This window comes from Pocillopora damicornis, chromosome 4 (assembly GCF_964200805.1).
Source record: "Pocillopora damicornis chromosome 4, jaPocDami1.2, whole genome shotgun sequence".
NCBI classification, from domain to species: domain Eukaryota; kingdom Metazoa; phylum Cnidaria; class Anthozoa; order Scleractinia; family Pocilloporidae; genus Pocillopora; species Pocillopora damicornis.
The window spans coordinates 7,312,693-7,330,350 of record NC_142673.1 but is presented as its reverse complement, the minus strand read 5'-3'; the positions used below and the strand labels follow the sequence as shown (position 1 = coordinate 7,330,350).

At 38.8% G+C, this 17,658-nt stretch overlaps 1 protein-coding gene across 1 annotated transcript; it reads left to right on the top strand.

The window, feature by feature from the left end:
* The first annotated feature begins 9,711 nt into the window (after positions 1-9,711).
* Positions 9,712-16,892, top strand: LOC113679085 (uncharacterized). Its single transcript, XM_089203752.1, has 3 exons — positions 9,712-13,728; positions 14,123-14,278; positions 14,477-16,892. Exons 1-3 carry the CDS (start codon positions 10,033-10,035, stop codon positions 15,503-15,505), a joined length of 4,881 nt encoding a protein of 1,626 aa, XP_089059878.1. The 5' UTR covers positions 9,712-10,032; the 3' UTR covers positions 15,506-16,892.
* The last annotated feature ends 766 nt before the right edge of the window (positions 16,893-17,658 follow it).

The window sequence follows — 17,658 nt, the reverse complement described above, 5'->3', positions numbered from 1 at the left end:
TTGTGCCTTGCAACCAACAACTGTTTTTCCGGTTGATTGAACTGTGTACTTCATGATTTGTTGATCGTTGGAGGTTCGTTCCAATAGAAACGGAGAGAAACCACGAAACGGTTTTGTTTTTTTTTTTCAAGTTTGTAGTTTCTACTCCGAGTGAATCTTCTCCGTCACTAATTTTCTTCGTTCCCTTCTGACTTACTCTGGTGTCTTTGATATCTGTCCGTTCTTCCAAATTACTGTTTTGATTAACGACAGTTTGGACAACACTAACTGTAGAGACGTGGGTCACAGGAACAGGAGCTATGAACGAAACAATAACCTACTCCACGAAGCAAACCCCTCTAAGAGAAGCTACGTGAGGATAGACAATACAATAAGTACCATCGCTACCATTACTAAGATGGTGTCTTTGTAAATTTTCATTCAGTATAAAAAAGGTAACATAAAATGTTTTTGAATTATTATACATAGCGCCTTGAATTCTATTATTTTCTTGAACAATTAACAAACTGTTAGTCAATTCTGGAGGAGAATATTCATCGCTTTTTTCAGTTCAAGTTTTTCTAGTTCCTGTTTTCAAATATAAATTATTTTGTTATCCCGCTGACTAAACACTGTTCTCTATCACAACAAGGCCACCTTCAGCCTTACTCCAAATCAAAGGCTTAGTAACAAAGTACGCAACTGTAAAATGGCCCACTGTTGGATGCACTTCTTAAGTACCAATAAAGAAGTTGATAGTTCACCTTGCTTGTGTCGTGGCCTTTTTATTTCTGAGCCTATTGTGAACCGCGACGTTAACGAACTTATCTCAGCCCAGAATACGCGCGGAAGAGACAAGAGAGAGATCCTTAGGACCAGCCTGTGTACTAATCATAGAGGTCTATCGATCATGAGACTGGCATGCACAGCACATAACGTTGATGACCGTTGGATTACGAAGCGAATCACACTTTCTCGAGGGAAAGTTTGATGATTAATCATTAGCACAAGTATTTACTTAAATGTTAGTTTATTATTCATTCTTATTATATAAGAATACAGAATTTGATTGAAATAATAAAGGTTTCCTAACCGTATGCCACATAAAATCCAAGTTTTCAGCTTCTCATTGCCGCGTTGTCTGCACCGTACCCAAATAACGATTACAAAATTGATTTTTACGGTCTTAAACAAACGAAACTAGATCTTAATGATCGGAGCCAAGCCTGTATAACAGTCACGACCAAATGAGTCCATTCTACATTGAATAAATCATACGATATAATGTACGTATCTATGATGTTAAACAAATAAAATCTTAAAGCAAGATCATTTGGCTTTATCAACTGAGTTTTTCTGGTAAATTGGCCACCACAAAGAGTTTCTAAAGTAATAACCAATTTCCATAACAGATTCAGTTCATGAAACAAGTTACCTTGTGATGCCCCCACTGAAGCAACACTACAATTTACCTAGAAACTTCTGTTCTCCTTTTACATCTTAAACACAAATCGGCTAACTTTCTAGGAAAAAGACTTACATGTCAGCCTAACGTATTAAGGAACGCCTGGCGAAACGATGAATAACTTGTGGAAATTCAAAGAAATTGGAGCACTTGACTCTTCTTCTTCTTCACAAAGAGCTGCATGTTGCTATTTGTAGCAAAATCTCCTTGTTACCTTGTTTCCGTAAGAGAAAATTCCATCTTCAGTCGTCTGTTCCAGAGAAAATGTAAGCGTCCGCCTGTTTAAAGCATCGGATGGCTCTTCAGGGAAGAAAATGTTGTCGTAAATACGTTAACAACCCTCTTTATCACCGTCACTGTCTTCGTTATCGTCGTAGTCACCCTCTTCTTCCTCTGACATCTCTCGATATGGCGGTAACTCGTGAAACCCTAGTTTTCGTCGTCTCTCGTCGAGCTTGCTCTCGGGGTAAACACTTTCATAAAACCCGTTTTCATTGTGAACCTCTCCCGGTACCACCTCTTTTAGTTCACCTCCACACTCAGCGTTTGTACCTCAGACGCTGAGGGTAGATTCTCGCAGATATGTTCGTATTCTTCATCATTCAGACTCTGGTAATGCTGCTCCTCTCCTTCCTCTTCTCTTTGTTCTTCCCCCGCATCTCCAACGTAAGACCTCTTTCCCGTTCACCTCCACAATCAGCGTTTGTACCTCAAAAGCTGAGGGTAGATTTTCGTAGATATGTTCGTATTCTTTATCATTCAGACTCTGGTAATGCTGCTCCTCTCCTTCCTCTTCTCTCTGTTCTTCCTCCGCATCTCCAACGTAAGACTTGTAAGTTTTTTTCCAGATTCCAATGTGATTCAAGGTAGCTGGTTTATCAGGGCCCATCTCTATCGCCAAAGTCTGCACCTCATACAAGGGCAGATCAAAGGGGTTTGTTTGGTAGGTTCCTTCCTATTCTTCCACGGTAGAATAACCTTTCATTTTTCTTGAAGATTGATTCCTGTTCAAAATGATAATCAATTCCTTTAAAACACTCCGCGAAGAGCTACAAGGCTTGAGCTACAACACGGATAATTAAAACATATATACTCATGAAACTTCTGGATGAAACTAAAATGATGGACCATACAACACTTTTGTTCCAACAAGGATCTCGTCCTTGAAAAATCAGCTTTTCAAAATTCGGTGCGAAGGTTTACATACCTTTACTATCTCCAACTGATATCAACCTTAGAAACCCAAGGAACTGGTGATATATCACAATAACAGATTCGACAGAGTTGATACTAAATTAATTCATTCCCATTGCCTGTGTATCGGAAATTGAGAAGAAAAATTACAGGTTTAATACGGCAGCCGAGGTATCCATCACGAATACACTGATACCTGCATGGAGAAAGCCATTTTCTACTGGGGGAGAGTGAAAAGTTTTCATACCAGTCTTACATAGTGTAATTTCCTGAGTCGCAGCCATATAAAGCGATACGCTGGCAAGCAGACGAGCCAGTGAAACTGATAGGATGGATTCGGATGTAATGAGCTCTCGTTCCTTCAAGACCCAGATTTTTACCTTGAATGTCATAATGTTGCTTTTAACTGTATTAATAAACAAGAGGAAAGCGTTAAGTGTCGCCCCATATATTCGGTAAAAGACAAATGTATAAATACATGTCTATAACTATCTCAACGTGCAAAAACAACAAATTGTAGTTTTAAATTATCCTGTATTAGTGCAAACCTTGCTTTGAGTCAATTTGACTAACTTAAATTATTCTGCATATTTTGTATTTACAAGCATTTTTTAAATTGGTCTGTTTGATTCCCCGATCTTCTGTCGGTCGATTGGTGTGTGGAATGTCTGTTTGTCTGAATGTCTGTTCGTCTGAATGTCTGTTTGTCTGCCTGTATTTCAATCTTCGTATAACTCTTTCATTTGCACACCTTTCTTACCGGAAATTCGATGAAAGTTCTCTCTTTCTTATAATTATGCAAAAAATTAGTTACGGAAACTGCGTCCTAGTGAACTATTGCTGCAGTGGATCTCTAACATACATTATTTTACAGTGTAAGTTACAATACTGATAACCCGTTTTTCAATGTAGTTGACGAATGATCCAGGTTGAGAATCGTTACTTACAATTACATAATAACTTTCGACCCAAGCGTTCGTCGATTCATCGGTGACACCTTCGGTTTCAATTGCGGATACGTTTGTAAGGTAAACTAAAATACGAAAAAAAATACTCACTTGAAAAATGACGAAATAAAATACTATAGCATGGGGGGGGGGGGGGTACATAAAGGGTGCAGGAAAAAAATTATAGGACGGGAACAAAGCAGCGCAGGTTGAGGCTTTAAGAAGCTGCTTTAGGCACCCCCCCCCCCTCCCCCCTCCGAGTGAGAATCATAAATGAATTATAAATTAACAACAAGTTGATAAAAGAGTTTAAAGTACGCAAAGCCAAACGTTTCTTGGTACGGCCTACAGCCACATACCCGCAGATCCTATCCATCCATTTGAACAACGCAGTGTACTATTCCTTTTCCCATGCCAATGGAGCCACTTTTCTCAGCTTTGCCTTTTGTGGACTTTTTAACATTTAAAATTTTATATAAAAAAAGAGAAAGAAAGAGAAAATTTCTTAACAAGGTCCTATAACATGCGAGTTAGTACGTTTGTCAAAACTGTTTCTGTCCTTTGCAATAGTCTCATGTTGTCGGCAAACAGTGAGGAGAGTGAAGGAAAATAGTGATACTGCCAGGTCCAATTCTCCCTGATAATTTTTCGAGAAATTTACGATGGAAATTCAATAAAGAAGAGGAATTAAATAGTATAAGGAAAACGGGCCATCATAAGATAAAACTCCACGTATTGTAGTTTTTCGCATATTCAATTATCAATTTACCACAAATTACCTGTTATCCTGCGGGTGAACAACCACCATTTCCCGATTCATAATTTAGCGACGGTTTGCGTTTGTTAAAACCCACAGCGTCCCTTCGCGGTGTTCAACGACATTTATCAAAACGGTAAACATTTTGTGAAAGCGAAAATTCAAAAGAAGAAAAGGCAGGATGGGAAAAGTAAAATTATCGCAAAAAAAAAAAGTTAACATTTTTAAAATCATTTAGAAACCTGCGCAAACAAGAGAACGCCAGACTCGTTGTAAATTATTCGGTAATTAATGAAGAATTTGCCAGAAACCGGGAAAGTAAAAATGCCATTTGTTATTACATATGTTAATTTTGCATTTTTTCTTCCTTTAGCGTTTGCGTGTTCCTTTCCTTTAAAATCAAAGAATATCTTATATTCAGAGGCCGATACTACAAAGGTTAGTCTGAAATGTTTATAACATATTTCTGTTCGCCAATCAGCCTTCCTTCGGCGCAATGAGGGCTAACATTAGAGGAAGAGTCTGTGAAGTTATAGTTTTACAATATGGAAAACAGAACCGAATATCGAAAATTAGCATCATATAATGACTGATTTTAAAGATTCTATGGGGGCTGCACACTTTTGGCGAGACCTGCGAAGGATTCAGATACGAAGACATATTAGCCAATCACGTAGCACGAACAAAAGTCACCTCCAGAGGACGTTGTCATATGGTATTGTCATTGCGTTTCCTACCAAAAAATCCTACCGCTCACTAAGTATTGTTCTTTTCCGCGAAGAAATTTATACTGTTGAAATAAAGTCGTTTCTTGAAAACAACTGGGATTTCAGATTGTCATGCCTTACCCACATTGAGATACTTCTAGTTTCCATTTCCCCACGCAGGACACTTGCGACTTTGCCAAGCCTTGTAGTCAGCAGGACTTTTCATTTATGGACTTACAAAAATTCCTTGTTCGTAACAAATACTTTAGAACCAGACCTGTGTATAGGAGGTTTGGCCCCTTCTAGCGGCAAATGAGTATTACTTTAATTGAACAAACTTTATGTAAATATGCGCTTTGTTGTAGAATTTAGATCCCCAGGTTAGTTCGAGAATAAGTTTGAGGAGGATTATTTCTTGATTGTATTAGTGATTCGATACAGATCCTTAAAATCGAATGAATTAGCAAAAAAAGAGGGCATAGTTGTTTGACTGAACTAAGCCGTAGAAACTTTATCAACAAAGAAGAAACCTGTGAAAAGCAAGAGTCTGTAAATTTCATATTTGCCTTAGCAAAACCTAATATTGGTCTTGGGTTTTTGTTTCTGTCATGAGACTTGACCTACGGCATGACGTCATTCTAGAGCTTTCGTCACAAAGTAAATTCTCAATGCCTTCAGTTTATCTTTCGCAACGCCTTTTGTGAGCAAGGTAAGAGAAGGTTGTTGTTTCAGGCGCTTGGCTGACAAAGCATGGAAAGTTTGACGTGATCCTGTATCTTAAACACAAAAGGAAACCTGCCATAGTCTATTTTCCCTTACTTTTGTTTCTTTTGGATACGTTTTATTGACATAATGTATTTGTTCCAATCAAAAACATCAATGTTTTCTTTGTCACTTTATCTTTAGATCGCCTTTATTTAATTGTTTGGTGTTTCGTTCGCTTTGTAGTTTGTAAAATAAACATGCGAATTGTATCAAATTATTTAATTTACATGAACTGAATTAAATATGTCAAGCCCTTCTAAATAAATGCGAGGAAATGCCCGAAACTTTAAATAACCTGGGAGCAGTTGTTCAAAGAGCGGATAATATCCAATGAATAAGTGTTCACAAAACGTACTGCGCGATCCATCGGATAGAGACAGTGGATAGCGCTATTCAGCCTTTGAACAACCGTAGCCTGTATTTTAAACACGCATTTCCTTTGCAAGGCTTTGATAGTTCATCTAATGTATGTTTACGACTTGGCCAATCAGCGTCGATGTCTTGGTTTATTTTTACAATTTTGCTGTTTATACCTCCAGAGGTTATGGTCTTTCACTTCACAAAATTAATTGCTTTAGCACACTGTTAAATACCCAAACGTCGTAAGATTATAGTAGATATTTCAAGTCATGTGTCACTTAAGACAAGACAATTATTTAGTTGAGACTTATTCTTTAGTAGAGGTTGAACTATTTTTGTTGTTGTTCTCTGAGTTTGGCAAAGTGTGAATCAATCAGGGCAAGGTCAAAACGAGGTGCTTCTCAATTTTTGGTAAAGAAAAACTGATTCTGTCAAGCTGTTCATTAGCCCTTAACCAAATGCACTGAAGCAGTGAATATTTGGGGTGTTCGGGACAAATTCCTCCTAAAACTAACTTTAGAGAAAGGTTTAGAAAGAAAGATTAAGAAAGCAAAATAAACTAACTAATCTAGAGCCATTTAAATACAGATTGTCTTCTAAAATTCCGGCCCGGTTGTTCGAAGGGGGGATAACACTATCCGCTGGATAAACCTCTATTGCGTGGATAACGCTATACGTTTTGGTATCCACTGGATAGCGATTTATCCGTTGGACAGCGTTATACACCCTTTATGCAACTTGGCCCAGGTGACAAGAAGAGAGCGAAATGCTACATAAAATATAGAATTGGAAACCTCTCATTACCGGGGAGTCTTATTTTGATGAGCAGAGTAAGAGCGGCTCTCTAGTTTCACTTGGTGGTGAATTTTACACTATATACACGTGTTAATACCCGTGATTTATATGAATATTTAAACAAATAAACATTCACTGTATAAATCCTTGGCATTTACGTGTAGATTATCCTAGTCAGCAGTATTAGAATGGCTATCTGATTAGAGAAGATAGTCACGATGAGGCTTCTGGTTTTTGCAATTGCTGAGTTTTAGATTTTTAAACGCATTCCTTCACAGAAATTCCTTTACAGTTCTTGCACTTTTATGACTTTTGACCATAAAAATGAGCATGGACGTATAGCTTCTTGGAATTTTTATTCTTTTGGTGTCACCTGGCATCCAAAATGCAAACGAATTCCTTTAGATACTAGCATTACGAAAACATTTCCCTGACATCGATTTAAGTACATTTGATGAAAAGAACAAATTTGGTTTATTTGCGACTGTCCAGCGTCTCAGTGGTCCTATGCCATTAATTGCCCAATATCTTGTGGTCCGGCGTTACCTCACCAAGAGACTACGGGATAATATTCACAGAGGCGAAGGACACCAATTTGTCTTTTGTTGTTGCTTTTGATTACAAGAACAACTTCACTGTATTTAAAATAGTTCTGCAAGACTAGTCGGTAACACCGCGAAATCGCAGAAACCGTTTTGAAAATGAGTGCTTCGCTATGACAATCACCTTGCGTTGGGTCATCATTCCATGAAATGGGCTTATCTCCCAACAATCAGAACGCACTTCTTTATAATCTCCAAGATGAATTACCAAATTGAGAAAAGGGATAGGTATACCTCAAAAAATTAGTTGTCAATAACAAGAGAGGGTGGCGTATAATCCGGAATAATTGCACAACGGTTGCACAATCGTTTTATAATATTGGGCAAATTTTCATCAGATATCCAGGCTATAGAGTGAGAATTTCATCGATTAATTCGAGTCTCTTTCTACATTTAAAACAATGGAACACCCTTAGAAATAGATCACAAGAGAGAATCATACCCGGATTATTAAGAGGATCTATTTAATTATCTGAGTTGCTGGCAAGGAAATGTAGCCGGTTAGTTAAGGTGTGAAGCATTCTTAAGCTATCTTACTTTCTTTTAATTGTCGGGAACACATAAGAGCAACACTGATTATGCCATGATATCACCCCCACAATTTCTTAGCTGTGGGATCTATCTAATTACATTTAACGCTGAAAATCAAATTTAATTGGCTAAAGGAATCCCAATAATGCATCCTTGAGCCAAATTTCACTGGAATTTTCCATACCAGTTGCGACCACAGAGTGTTTCTAGTGTTCTTCATTAGGAAACTCTTTGATCTCATTGTCTTTACAAGGGATTTTGCCTTGATTTTTATAGGCTAACACAACAGAACTCGAGGCTGTAAATAACGTAAAAGTTTTATATCCCGGTAGTTACGTTTTTCCACGGTGTTTGCCTATTTTCTTGTCCTTCATATGAATTCCTCAACTAACTTTTAATCGAGTTTTTATTTAGAACAAGCATCGCTGCTGGCGTTTTGGGATTGATTTCAAACCACATAGCTCTTAAGAGCCTATGTTTGGGACACGAGGACAAACAACAGATTTATAACTATTGCCTTTTATGTCAGTGTGTTTTGATTTAGCATCCTGAGTATCCAATGGAAACGCTTGCTTTTACCCACAACCAGTATAACTCATCAAGTCTGGATTATTCTCCACATCGAGTTTAAATTCGGCGTCCATCTCAGGATTTTGCTCATCCCAAAGATTCGTCCTCTTGGGAGATTCATTCGCTTTAAATCATAAAGTGTGAAGCATTCACTTCAACTCGGGAAGGATTCTACACCTGTATCAGGTACTCACAAACGGCTGCTGGTATCAGAGCAGGTACGTGTAAATTGCATGCATTTACATCGAAGTCATTCCAATGTTTATATCATAGGAGCATGCATTAATACTAAAACTCAAAACTTTTGCACAATCTCTCGTTTTGTTGAGAAAAGCTTGACCCGTATGAAATAGGACATATATATCATCGGATGAAAGAAATCTAAGTTAAGAATAGCATTATGATTTTGACTTTGACGAAGCTAATTCGTACTTATTACCACGCGCAGTGATCAGTTTGGAGGTGGCTGTAAGGCGCTGATTGAATTTATATGGCTACTGTATTTAGAAGGCAAATCTGATTTTAGTCAGACAGTGCAAAGGATTTACCCGTTTGATTTGAATGACTGTATCTGACTTGAAGTTTTCTTTTAAAGTAGTCTTTAACCATTTTAAGGATAAAATTACCGAAAAAAAAACGTTAATTAGTTTACAGTGTTTTGATTGTCAGCGTCTGGCCTATATCTGATAGCTCGTAGAAATTTTTTTCGATGAAGCAGCAAAAAAAATACTATCGCAACGAGGCGCGCTGAATAGTTGGAAAAGGTAACAAAGACTTAAAAGTCGGAAAAACCCATGGACCAAAATGAAACAGTCGTTGCCACAAACGTTGTTAGGCTGGCCAAGTAGCAAGGATTAGGTTGATTTAATGTATTAAAAATTAAGATGTTCTACAGTCTCCTCCAAATCATGGTCCATTACAAAGTGATGACAACGGTCGCCAATCATCAGTTACTCTTTACTAAAAAAATTATTTTCGCCCAAAAGGCGAAATAAAACGGTGTTGTTGAACGTGTGGTTTACATAAAGAGTGAACGGAATGACGATTCCAAACCATTTGAAGGTGTTTCGTTTGTTTGGAGCCACCACTTTTGCTTAATTTGTGCACGATTTAAGAGTCACTACCCCATAATCTTCCACAATGAATCGTTTAAAGCTTTAGTTTCACATAAAAGGTGGAAGTTATGATAGTACTTTGGAATCGCTGGAGGTGGCTAACATGATTCCAAATTAGTTACAGAGGTTTCCTTTTATTTATTTTTTTTTAACGTGGAGGTCAAACCATTTTCTTGACTTGTTATTTTGCGTTATTCAATTTCTGTTCAGCATACTTTTTCACCTAAACCTCGCAGAGCTTAGCAATGGACTCAGTTGAGCAGGAGCCGGAAGCGGCTTATAGCGGAGAGTTGGCGGCTGAGAGTTACCTGGACTTTGAAACAGAACTACCCCTTGACTTTGACGCGACTTTCTATGAAAGTAATTATCAACAGCTTCTCAGGGATCGTGATGAGCTCCGTTTTCGATACGAGCGTGAAAAGAAAGACAGAGAATCTCTTGAGATCAAGTTACATCAAGAATTTGACCAAAAGATACATTTTGAAGAAAATTTGTCGGAAGTTTCTAGAAACTTGGCGAGTTACGAGGAGGAGCTTCGGTCACTGCGCCTTGAAAATAGCCACCTGAAAGCGCAGTTTAGCCAACTCAGGACGGCCATCCAGACAAGAGTGAATTTGGGAACCGCAGCAGCGACGCAAGGTGGATCAGAAGGGGCATCTTTGAGTACTAGCGGTGGCGTCTTTCTGTCCAGTTCCTCTGGTGAAGGTTCCTTCTCGGGGAGCACTGAGATGTACAAGCAAGAAGTGGCCTTACTGGCCCACGAAAACGAGCTTTTTAAGCAAATCATCGATGTAATAGACAAACAGGACTACAGCAAAGCTATACTTGAGGACAGAGTTTCTGAAAATAACAACCAGAAGCTTAGGTTGTTTGAGGAGAAAGTAATAAGGCTAGAAAGGGAAAAGTCGCTACTGGAAGATCGTGTGAGGGAACTGGAAAGATTCACTCAGGAACAGGAGCGTCGTCTAGAGGAAGCGAACAGCAAGGCCGAAAGTGATCTAAGGGTTTGCAAGAGAGAGAGTAAGGTGTTAGAAAATGAGCTTTACTCGAAGTCTGCTGTTCTGGAAGACTACGAATTTCAAATGTCACAGATGAAGCAGGCGTATGAAGAAGAAATTCATCAGGTTGAGATCAAGCTTGAAATAGAGATCAGCAACAATAAACAACTTCAAGAACAAACTCATCAATTGGAGGAGAATATCCGAAAAATCGAGGAAGAAAGAAAAGAAATTCTCCTAAAAATCGAAGAAGCGTACAAAACGGAAAACGATATAATTGAGGAAAGAACCACCCTTGAGGAAACGTACTCACGAGATGTCAGTGAGTTGCGTAGAAATATTGAAGAGGAAATCCAAAAGAAAGCTGAGTTGTCAATGGAAATAGAACGGCTAATGGCAGAATTAATGGAATCTGACAGACAAAGAAAGGAAATGGAAGACAGATTTTTTCGTGAAGCTCAAGAACTTAAACTTCAGTTTGAGAGGGAAAGAGAAGAAATTATCTCCTACGTAAATGGATCAGCAGTCAATCAGTATATGATTCCGTCAAACTTGGTGCAGCAAACGCACTCATCATCTCAACTTATTTCCGGTGGACAGGGACAACTCTCAACACAAGAAGATGGAAAACGGAAACTCGAAGAAGAAATTCGGAAGAAAGAGAGGCTCGAGGAAGAAAACAAGAAACTCCTGTATCAGATTAACGAACTGCTTGAGCAAAACGTTTCTGATGGAGGTTCCACAACTCGAGTAAAGGACAGCATGACTGCAACGTCTCAGTCGACGGGTAGCAAGCAAAATTTGAAAGAGCTGATGTACGAAATAAACGAACTGAGAGAAACCTGCCAAATATTGGAACGAGAGGCTAAGAAAAAGAAAGAAATAGAAAATAAAAACATAGAACTGTCAGAGGAGATCGAAGAGCTAACGTCCAAGAAAGATGAAATGATCCGTAAGCAGAGAGAATTAGTAAAGGAGCTGGACAATTCGTTGTCATCCGTGCAGCAAGTAGAAGATAAGAACAAACGACTGACAGAGGACGTAGAGAGTCTCTCAAGGAAAATCAGGGAAATGGAGGAAAATTTCAGAAATGAAAAGGAAGACTGGATGAGAAATTTCAGTAAGGACAAGACGTCTCAAATTAACGACATCTTGAGTGAAAAGGAAGCACTCGAGAAAAAGTACAACGAGCAGGTGAAAGTTAACAGAAACATGGAGGCCGAGATCAATTCCCTAGAGACGAGAATTTATGACTTGGAAAGGTTAAACGAACGTCTAGAGAGGAAGAAGAGTGAAATAACGGCTCAGCTAACAGAGGAAATCAATTTTGAGAGGAACAGAGCTAAAACTGTTAAAGAAGAGCTTGAGAAGAGCGTTGAGGTATTTAAGAAGCAGACGGAGCAACTGGAAAGCACTTTGTACGACAGGAAGAAGAAGTATGACGAGGAGATTAGGACCTTGGAAGAAGAGAAACAGCGAATCCGAAACGAGTTTGACAACGAAAAGGAGATATACAGGCGGCGTTTTGAGGAGGAGAGAAAAACAATGGAACGACGAATAAATGAAATAGAGGAGAGATTGAGGAAACAAAACGCGTCCAGTAGCGAATTTGTATCAAATCAGGTTGCTTTGACTTCTGACGAGTTTCCTGCGAGTAACACTATTAATCAACCAGGAGTAGGTACGGCTTCTCAGAAAACAATAATCGAGCTAAAGAGTAAGATAGATACTCTTATATCTGAGAAAAAAGAATTGCAAGAGAATCTTTATGATGCAGCGAGAAAGTACAGCCGAAAATTTGATGATATGGAGTACGATAGTGATCAGAAGATTAAGAAATTGAGAAGTGAGATTGAGGAAGAGTATAGACGAAAAATAGATGACTACGAAAGACAAATCGACAACCTGAGGAAGACCGACTCATGTCAAAGGGATTCAAAAGATATATATCAAGATGCAGTTGGAAGTATGGCTGAACTGGTGAGAGATCACAAAGAGCAGATGGACGAGTTGAGAAGACAAATCAAGCTTCAATTGGAAGCGTTTGAAAGTGAGAAACAAACCCTAAAGAAGGAGCTGCAAAACACTACACGAATAAAGGATGGTGAGCACAAATGTCTTCAAAACACCGTACAAAAATTGACTGAGGAAGTGAAGAAGCTGAGGCACGAAAAAGAGATCCTACTGAGCAAAATTAGAAAGGGGAAAGGAAACAACAACAGCCGAATCAAAGAACTGTCAGAGGCCGTGACGAAAGTTCGTGAAGAGTGCGATATAAGACTTCAAAAAGAGAGAGAAGGTACCCAGAAGTCCATGAACGAGCTTAGAAGGAAGCTCTCTGTTTCTGAAAGCAAAAGACGAAGCCTCGAGGAAAAGCATCGGAGAGACCTTCATCAACTGGAGATTAAATTCGAGTATAAGAAATCAGAGTTGGAACAAGATACGACGAGTATAGAGAGTCAGTTAAGGGAAAGTCTCCAGCTGGAATATCGAGTTGCTCTCAACAAAGAAAGGGAGAAATACGAGGAGACTTTGCGCGTATTGAGAAAAGAGATTACGTCTCTGCAGGAGCAGCGAAAGCAAATTCAGCTTAAGCTTTCTGATCAGGGAATACAAAGCACCTATAGCCTACTCCTCAACAAAGACTTTTCTGCGAATAAGGAGTCTTTTCTCAAAACTGAGCTGGACATGGAAATGAGAGCCTCACGTGGAAAAATGGAAGTCACAATACATGATCTCGAGCGAGAGATAGAATTCTTGCGAAAAGAGAAATATGATATAAAAGCGAATTACAAGCAAGAAAGAGCCCAAATGCAAGAGGAGTTCGATAGAGAAAGGGATCGTCTGGAGGAGAAATACAAAAGACAAATTGAAGATCTTAAAAGAAAACTACAGGCAACTACTGCTCAGATGAAATCAACGACGCTAATGGACAAAAAATTGGTGAGTTAAGCATTAATTTATGTTTACGCGCACTGTTCTTTCAACAATTAAACTGTTAGTCGTCCTCTCTCAACAAGTGCAGTTAACCTCTAGTACCCATTCATGTTTTGAAAACCTTTTTTTCATTGTCTTCTATAATTGAAAAAGCTTTCCTCTGAGATCTCAAAAACAAAGATGATAATGTATTTTATTCCAGAGCAACGGATTCGCGAATCTCAGATTTTACCGGCTCCTCCCTTTGAGTTCAACCATCTTACTACTTGTGAATGTTAAACAGCTAGACCAGGAGGATCCTCCCAAACAGCTTAACTCTTTTGGAAGCTTCAGTTAACATTGTGACTATTTTTCTAAAAAAGTTTCCGAAATTTATCCTTTATTTTGATTCCTTTCTCAGCGATACTCCACCAGTGTAACTGAATCTCTACAAGACAAGAACTTGACCTTAGAAGCGAAGAGGAGTTCATTAGAGAGCCAGATGAATTTTCTTAAGGGTAGAATGGACGACATTGAAGAACGTCAAGCGCGAGCTCTCCGATCAAAATCCAAGAAGGTTAGTGTTACGAATTTTGAGTGTTTGCCTTACCCCCGCCCCCCCCCCCCCCTTTGGTCTTCAACCAGAATCCTTTCTGTTTACGATTAGTGCTGCTCATGAAATGTTCCAATTTTCTGGCTTCCGTCACTGCCGTAAGCAGCCTGCCAGGCTTACAGAGTAAGTCATTAATTTAATTGCCGTTCTGTCCTTCTCCAGGCCAATAATGTAAGGTTTTCCCCAAGTCTGGAGAGAAGCCGCGATCTTGGTCGTCACTCTGGAAGGCTCTCATCATCAATGTTAGACCTAAGCTCGAGTTCTTTACAACAAAGGGAAAAATCTGGAACTCCCAGAATTGCCTCCAGATTGCAAAAACTAGCAAGTTCGAGTCGAGAGGCTAAAGATAGCAGGTCTTTTTTAAGCCAATCACTTCATGATGTGCGATCTGTAGGGCAGGGTTCCAATACAAGAAATGATCAGTACCTAACCAGTCGTGGTTATGACATCGGAGGTTCTTCTTCCACAGCATCAGCTCTTCAGAGTGGTCTTACGTCCTGCGCACCTGCTCCTTTTTTTCATGCGAGGTCTTTAAGTGGTGGGTTTGACGCTACACGTAGCAGCACCCTTTTACAGCCAGGAGGTTCTTTTCGCAGTGACCAGTTATTTCTACCGTCCGTTGGAATCTTAGGTGGCCTCTCCCAAGCAAGAGAATTCGGCGCACTCAGGGGATCAAAGTTTGGTGGCTTTGGCGGTGTGAGTGGATTGAATTCAAGATTTGGTTTTCAACGGGTTATGTCAGGGCCATCTATATATGGCCTAGGTATAGCATCCGGTTTTAATGGCGGCTTGCATCATTCCGCTAGTCTTGGCAACCTTCATCAACAGTTCTCATCACAAGCTGCAGAAGTTTCCCCGCGACAAGCGTCCAAGGAGATTAGTGGTAAACTTGACGATGAAAAGGCGTCTGATGACACTCCGCGTCAAGTTATATCTTCTGCGGGAGCCGAGGTTTGTGAAGAAAGAAACACCTCTCATTCAGCAGGTGTTCCCGAAAATGACTCAGGCCACTCGCAGGAAATCTCATGCGTAATTGAATCAGCTGAAGGTGAATCAACCGCTCTTCCTGAGAAGGACCAGCCACAGGAAATTCCGTGTGTAATTCAACCAGCTGAAAACCAAGAAGGTTCCCAAGAAGAAGTGATCGGGTCGCTAATTCCACATGCTGAAGAAAATTCTCCAGAAACCTAGGTAATGAAATCTGCTATCGGAGCAGTCAGTGTGAGCCTAATTCAACAGTTTAAAGAACCTTAAGAGGTGATGAGCACAATCAAGATCGACAAAATTCTTTAATAAGATATGTGATTACTTCTGTCAGTACTAGAGAGACTGTGGTGATTCGCGAAATCATTAAAGGACGACTATTATTTTAATGTTAGTTCAGCCTTACTGTAATCAGTAAGCCGATCAAATGACATCAAAACCGGAAGATTCTTCATCAGAGAGAGATTAATCTTCCACTTCTTTCTAGTTTGAGGGTAATGTTGTTAAACATAATTTTTTTTTGCCAAAAGAATAGTACTTTCTTTCACTTTTTGAGATAATGTTTCACAATGCAATCCCCAAACTTCTTAAATTTTTTAAGCTAGAATTTAATCCAAGTTAAAACTTTTTATGTACTTGAAGAATCACACGATTCGAAAAAATATTTTTGATGCAAGAGATCCGTTCTGCTAAATTTGAACAATAATGATATAATGCTTTTTTCCAAGAAATTCAAGGATCATATTAACTCGAATTTTAAGTATTATAAGTCTTCACGCATTTAATAGATTTTACTGTCTTGAAGGTTTTCTAATTGAGCATTGGGATTTACTAGATTGGGGAAATGTTTCCTCTTTGTCTTTTCCTGTTGAATCATCTGTGTATGGTACCAGGACAATATTTGCTAACATGGATGGCTTGTTGAGGAAACCGAAGACACGTATAGGGGGCAAAGGGTAGATTATTTCACTTGTAAGAAGGTTTTGTGACTTGGTTTCAACCAGGCTTAAGTCAATACCTCAACTTATCCTTGTTGATGTTAAAATAGCATTTCGTGTTACGTTTGGTAACAAGTGAAGGTGGCGTAAATGAATTTCACACTATAATTACCAGGTAAAATAGACGATAGTGTTAGAAATAAGGGTACTACAACTTTCAAATGGTATTTTTCAGCAAGTAAAGGCGTGTAATGAATTTCACGCCATAGCTACTAGGTAAATTGGAATTAGTTTTAGAAATGAGAGTGTTGAAATTTCAAATGGTGTTTTTCATACTATTATTACGGGGCCGGTAATTCGTTTATTAGTTTTCGAAATAAGGGTCTTGGAAATTTACTTTAAAATGATATTTTTCTTCAAGTAAAGGCATGTAAGAAATTTCACACTATTATTACTGGGTTGTTTGGGTAGTGGTTTTCGAAAAAAGAGTTTATCTATCGAATGAAGATTTCTGCTGAAGCTATGAAATGAATGGCACACATTATAATTACTGGGTAATTTTAGCGACAGTTCCAGAAGGATATTTTATAATTTTGCTCTTAACGACACATCTTAACGATGCCTGTTGGCAAATAAAAACTAAAGTTTCTTCTTTGTTGAAAGATAGAGTAATGTCTCCCTAGACCTGTAACCAGTCAAACTATTTCTTTTTGTTGCCGTTCTCAAGCCTTACTCTGTAATTCTGTATTTTTGAAACATTTAAGACCGAGATTTTATTCTGAGTTTGTAATCTACGTTCCATGAAAATTCAAAGACCTTTTCCTTTCGTGAAACGTCCTATTAGCAACTGTGTTTTAGCGGATCCCCATGAATTCTCAAAGAGTTGCCAAGATCGATAACTTGATCACCCGCAAAAGTTTACCCTGCAACGCGCAATGCAATTTGCATAATAAGTTCTTTAGCACTCAAAGCGGACTGAGAAAATTGTGGTAGACTCAAAAAAAGTGTACTTGAAATAAAAATTCTGACTGTTCCTTAATTTACGTCTCCGTCGATATTCGAGGAGCCAGCCTAGGAGCTTAAATGATTATGTAGTTTCACTAGGATCATTTTAAAGCGATCAATGGTCGTAAAGTGCCCTTACAGATGTATATATATATATATATATATATACATTTAATTTTCTACTTCTTTTTACAAACTTCATCTCAGCAATCCTTGCGCTTACCGAATTCGCAACCTAGGCCAAGAAGAGTGTTGGGTCTCTGACATAGAACCCAATCTTGGCTCTAAATAGCCAAGATTTCTGCCTGAGGTAGTTAGGTTACCTCCAGGGGATTAGATCAGTGACGTTTTACAGCTTTTCCACATCTGCTGTCTTTCCAGTTAATAATGGTATAAGAAGTGTCTCAATAAAACTTG

What these genes read in the sequence shown, in the direction of transcription:
- LOC113679085 (XM_089203752.1), top strand. Translation starts at nt 10,033, where the DNA reads ATGGACTCAGTTGAGCAGGAGCCGGAAGCGGCTTATAGCGGAGAGTTG. An exon ending in CGCTAATGGACAAAAAATTG is followed by an intron (nt 13,729 to 14,122) that starts GTGAGTTAAGCA and finishes TTCCTTTCTCAG; the next exon opens with CGATACTCCACCAGTGTAAC. An exon ending in TCCGATCAAAATCCAAGAAG is followed by an intron (nt 14,279 to 14,476) that starts GTTAGTGTTACG and finishes GTCCTTCTCCAG; the next exon opens with GCCAATAATGTAAGGTTTTC.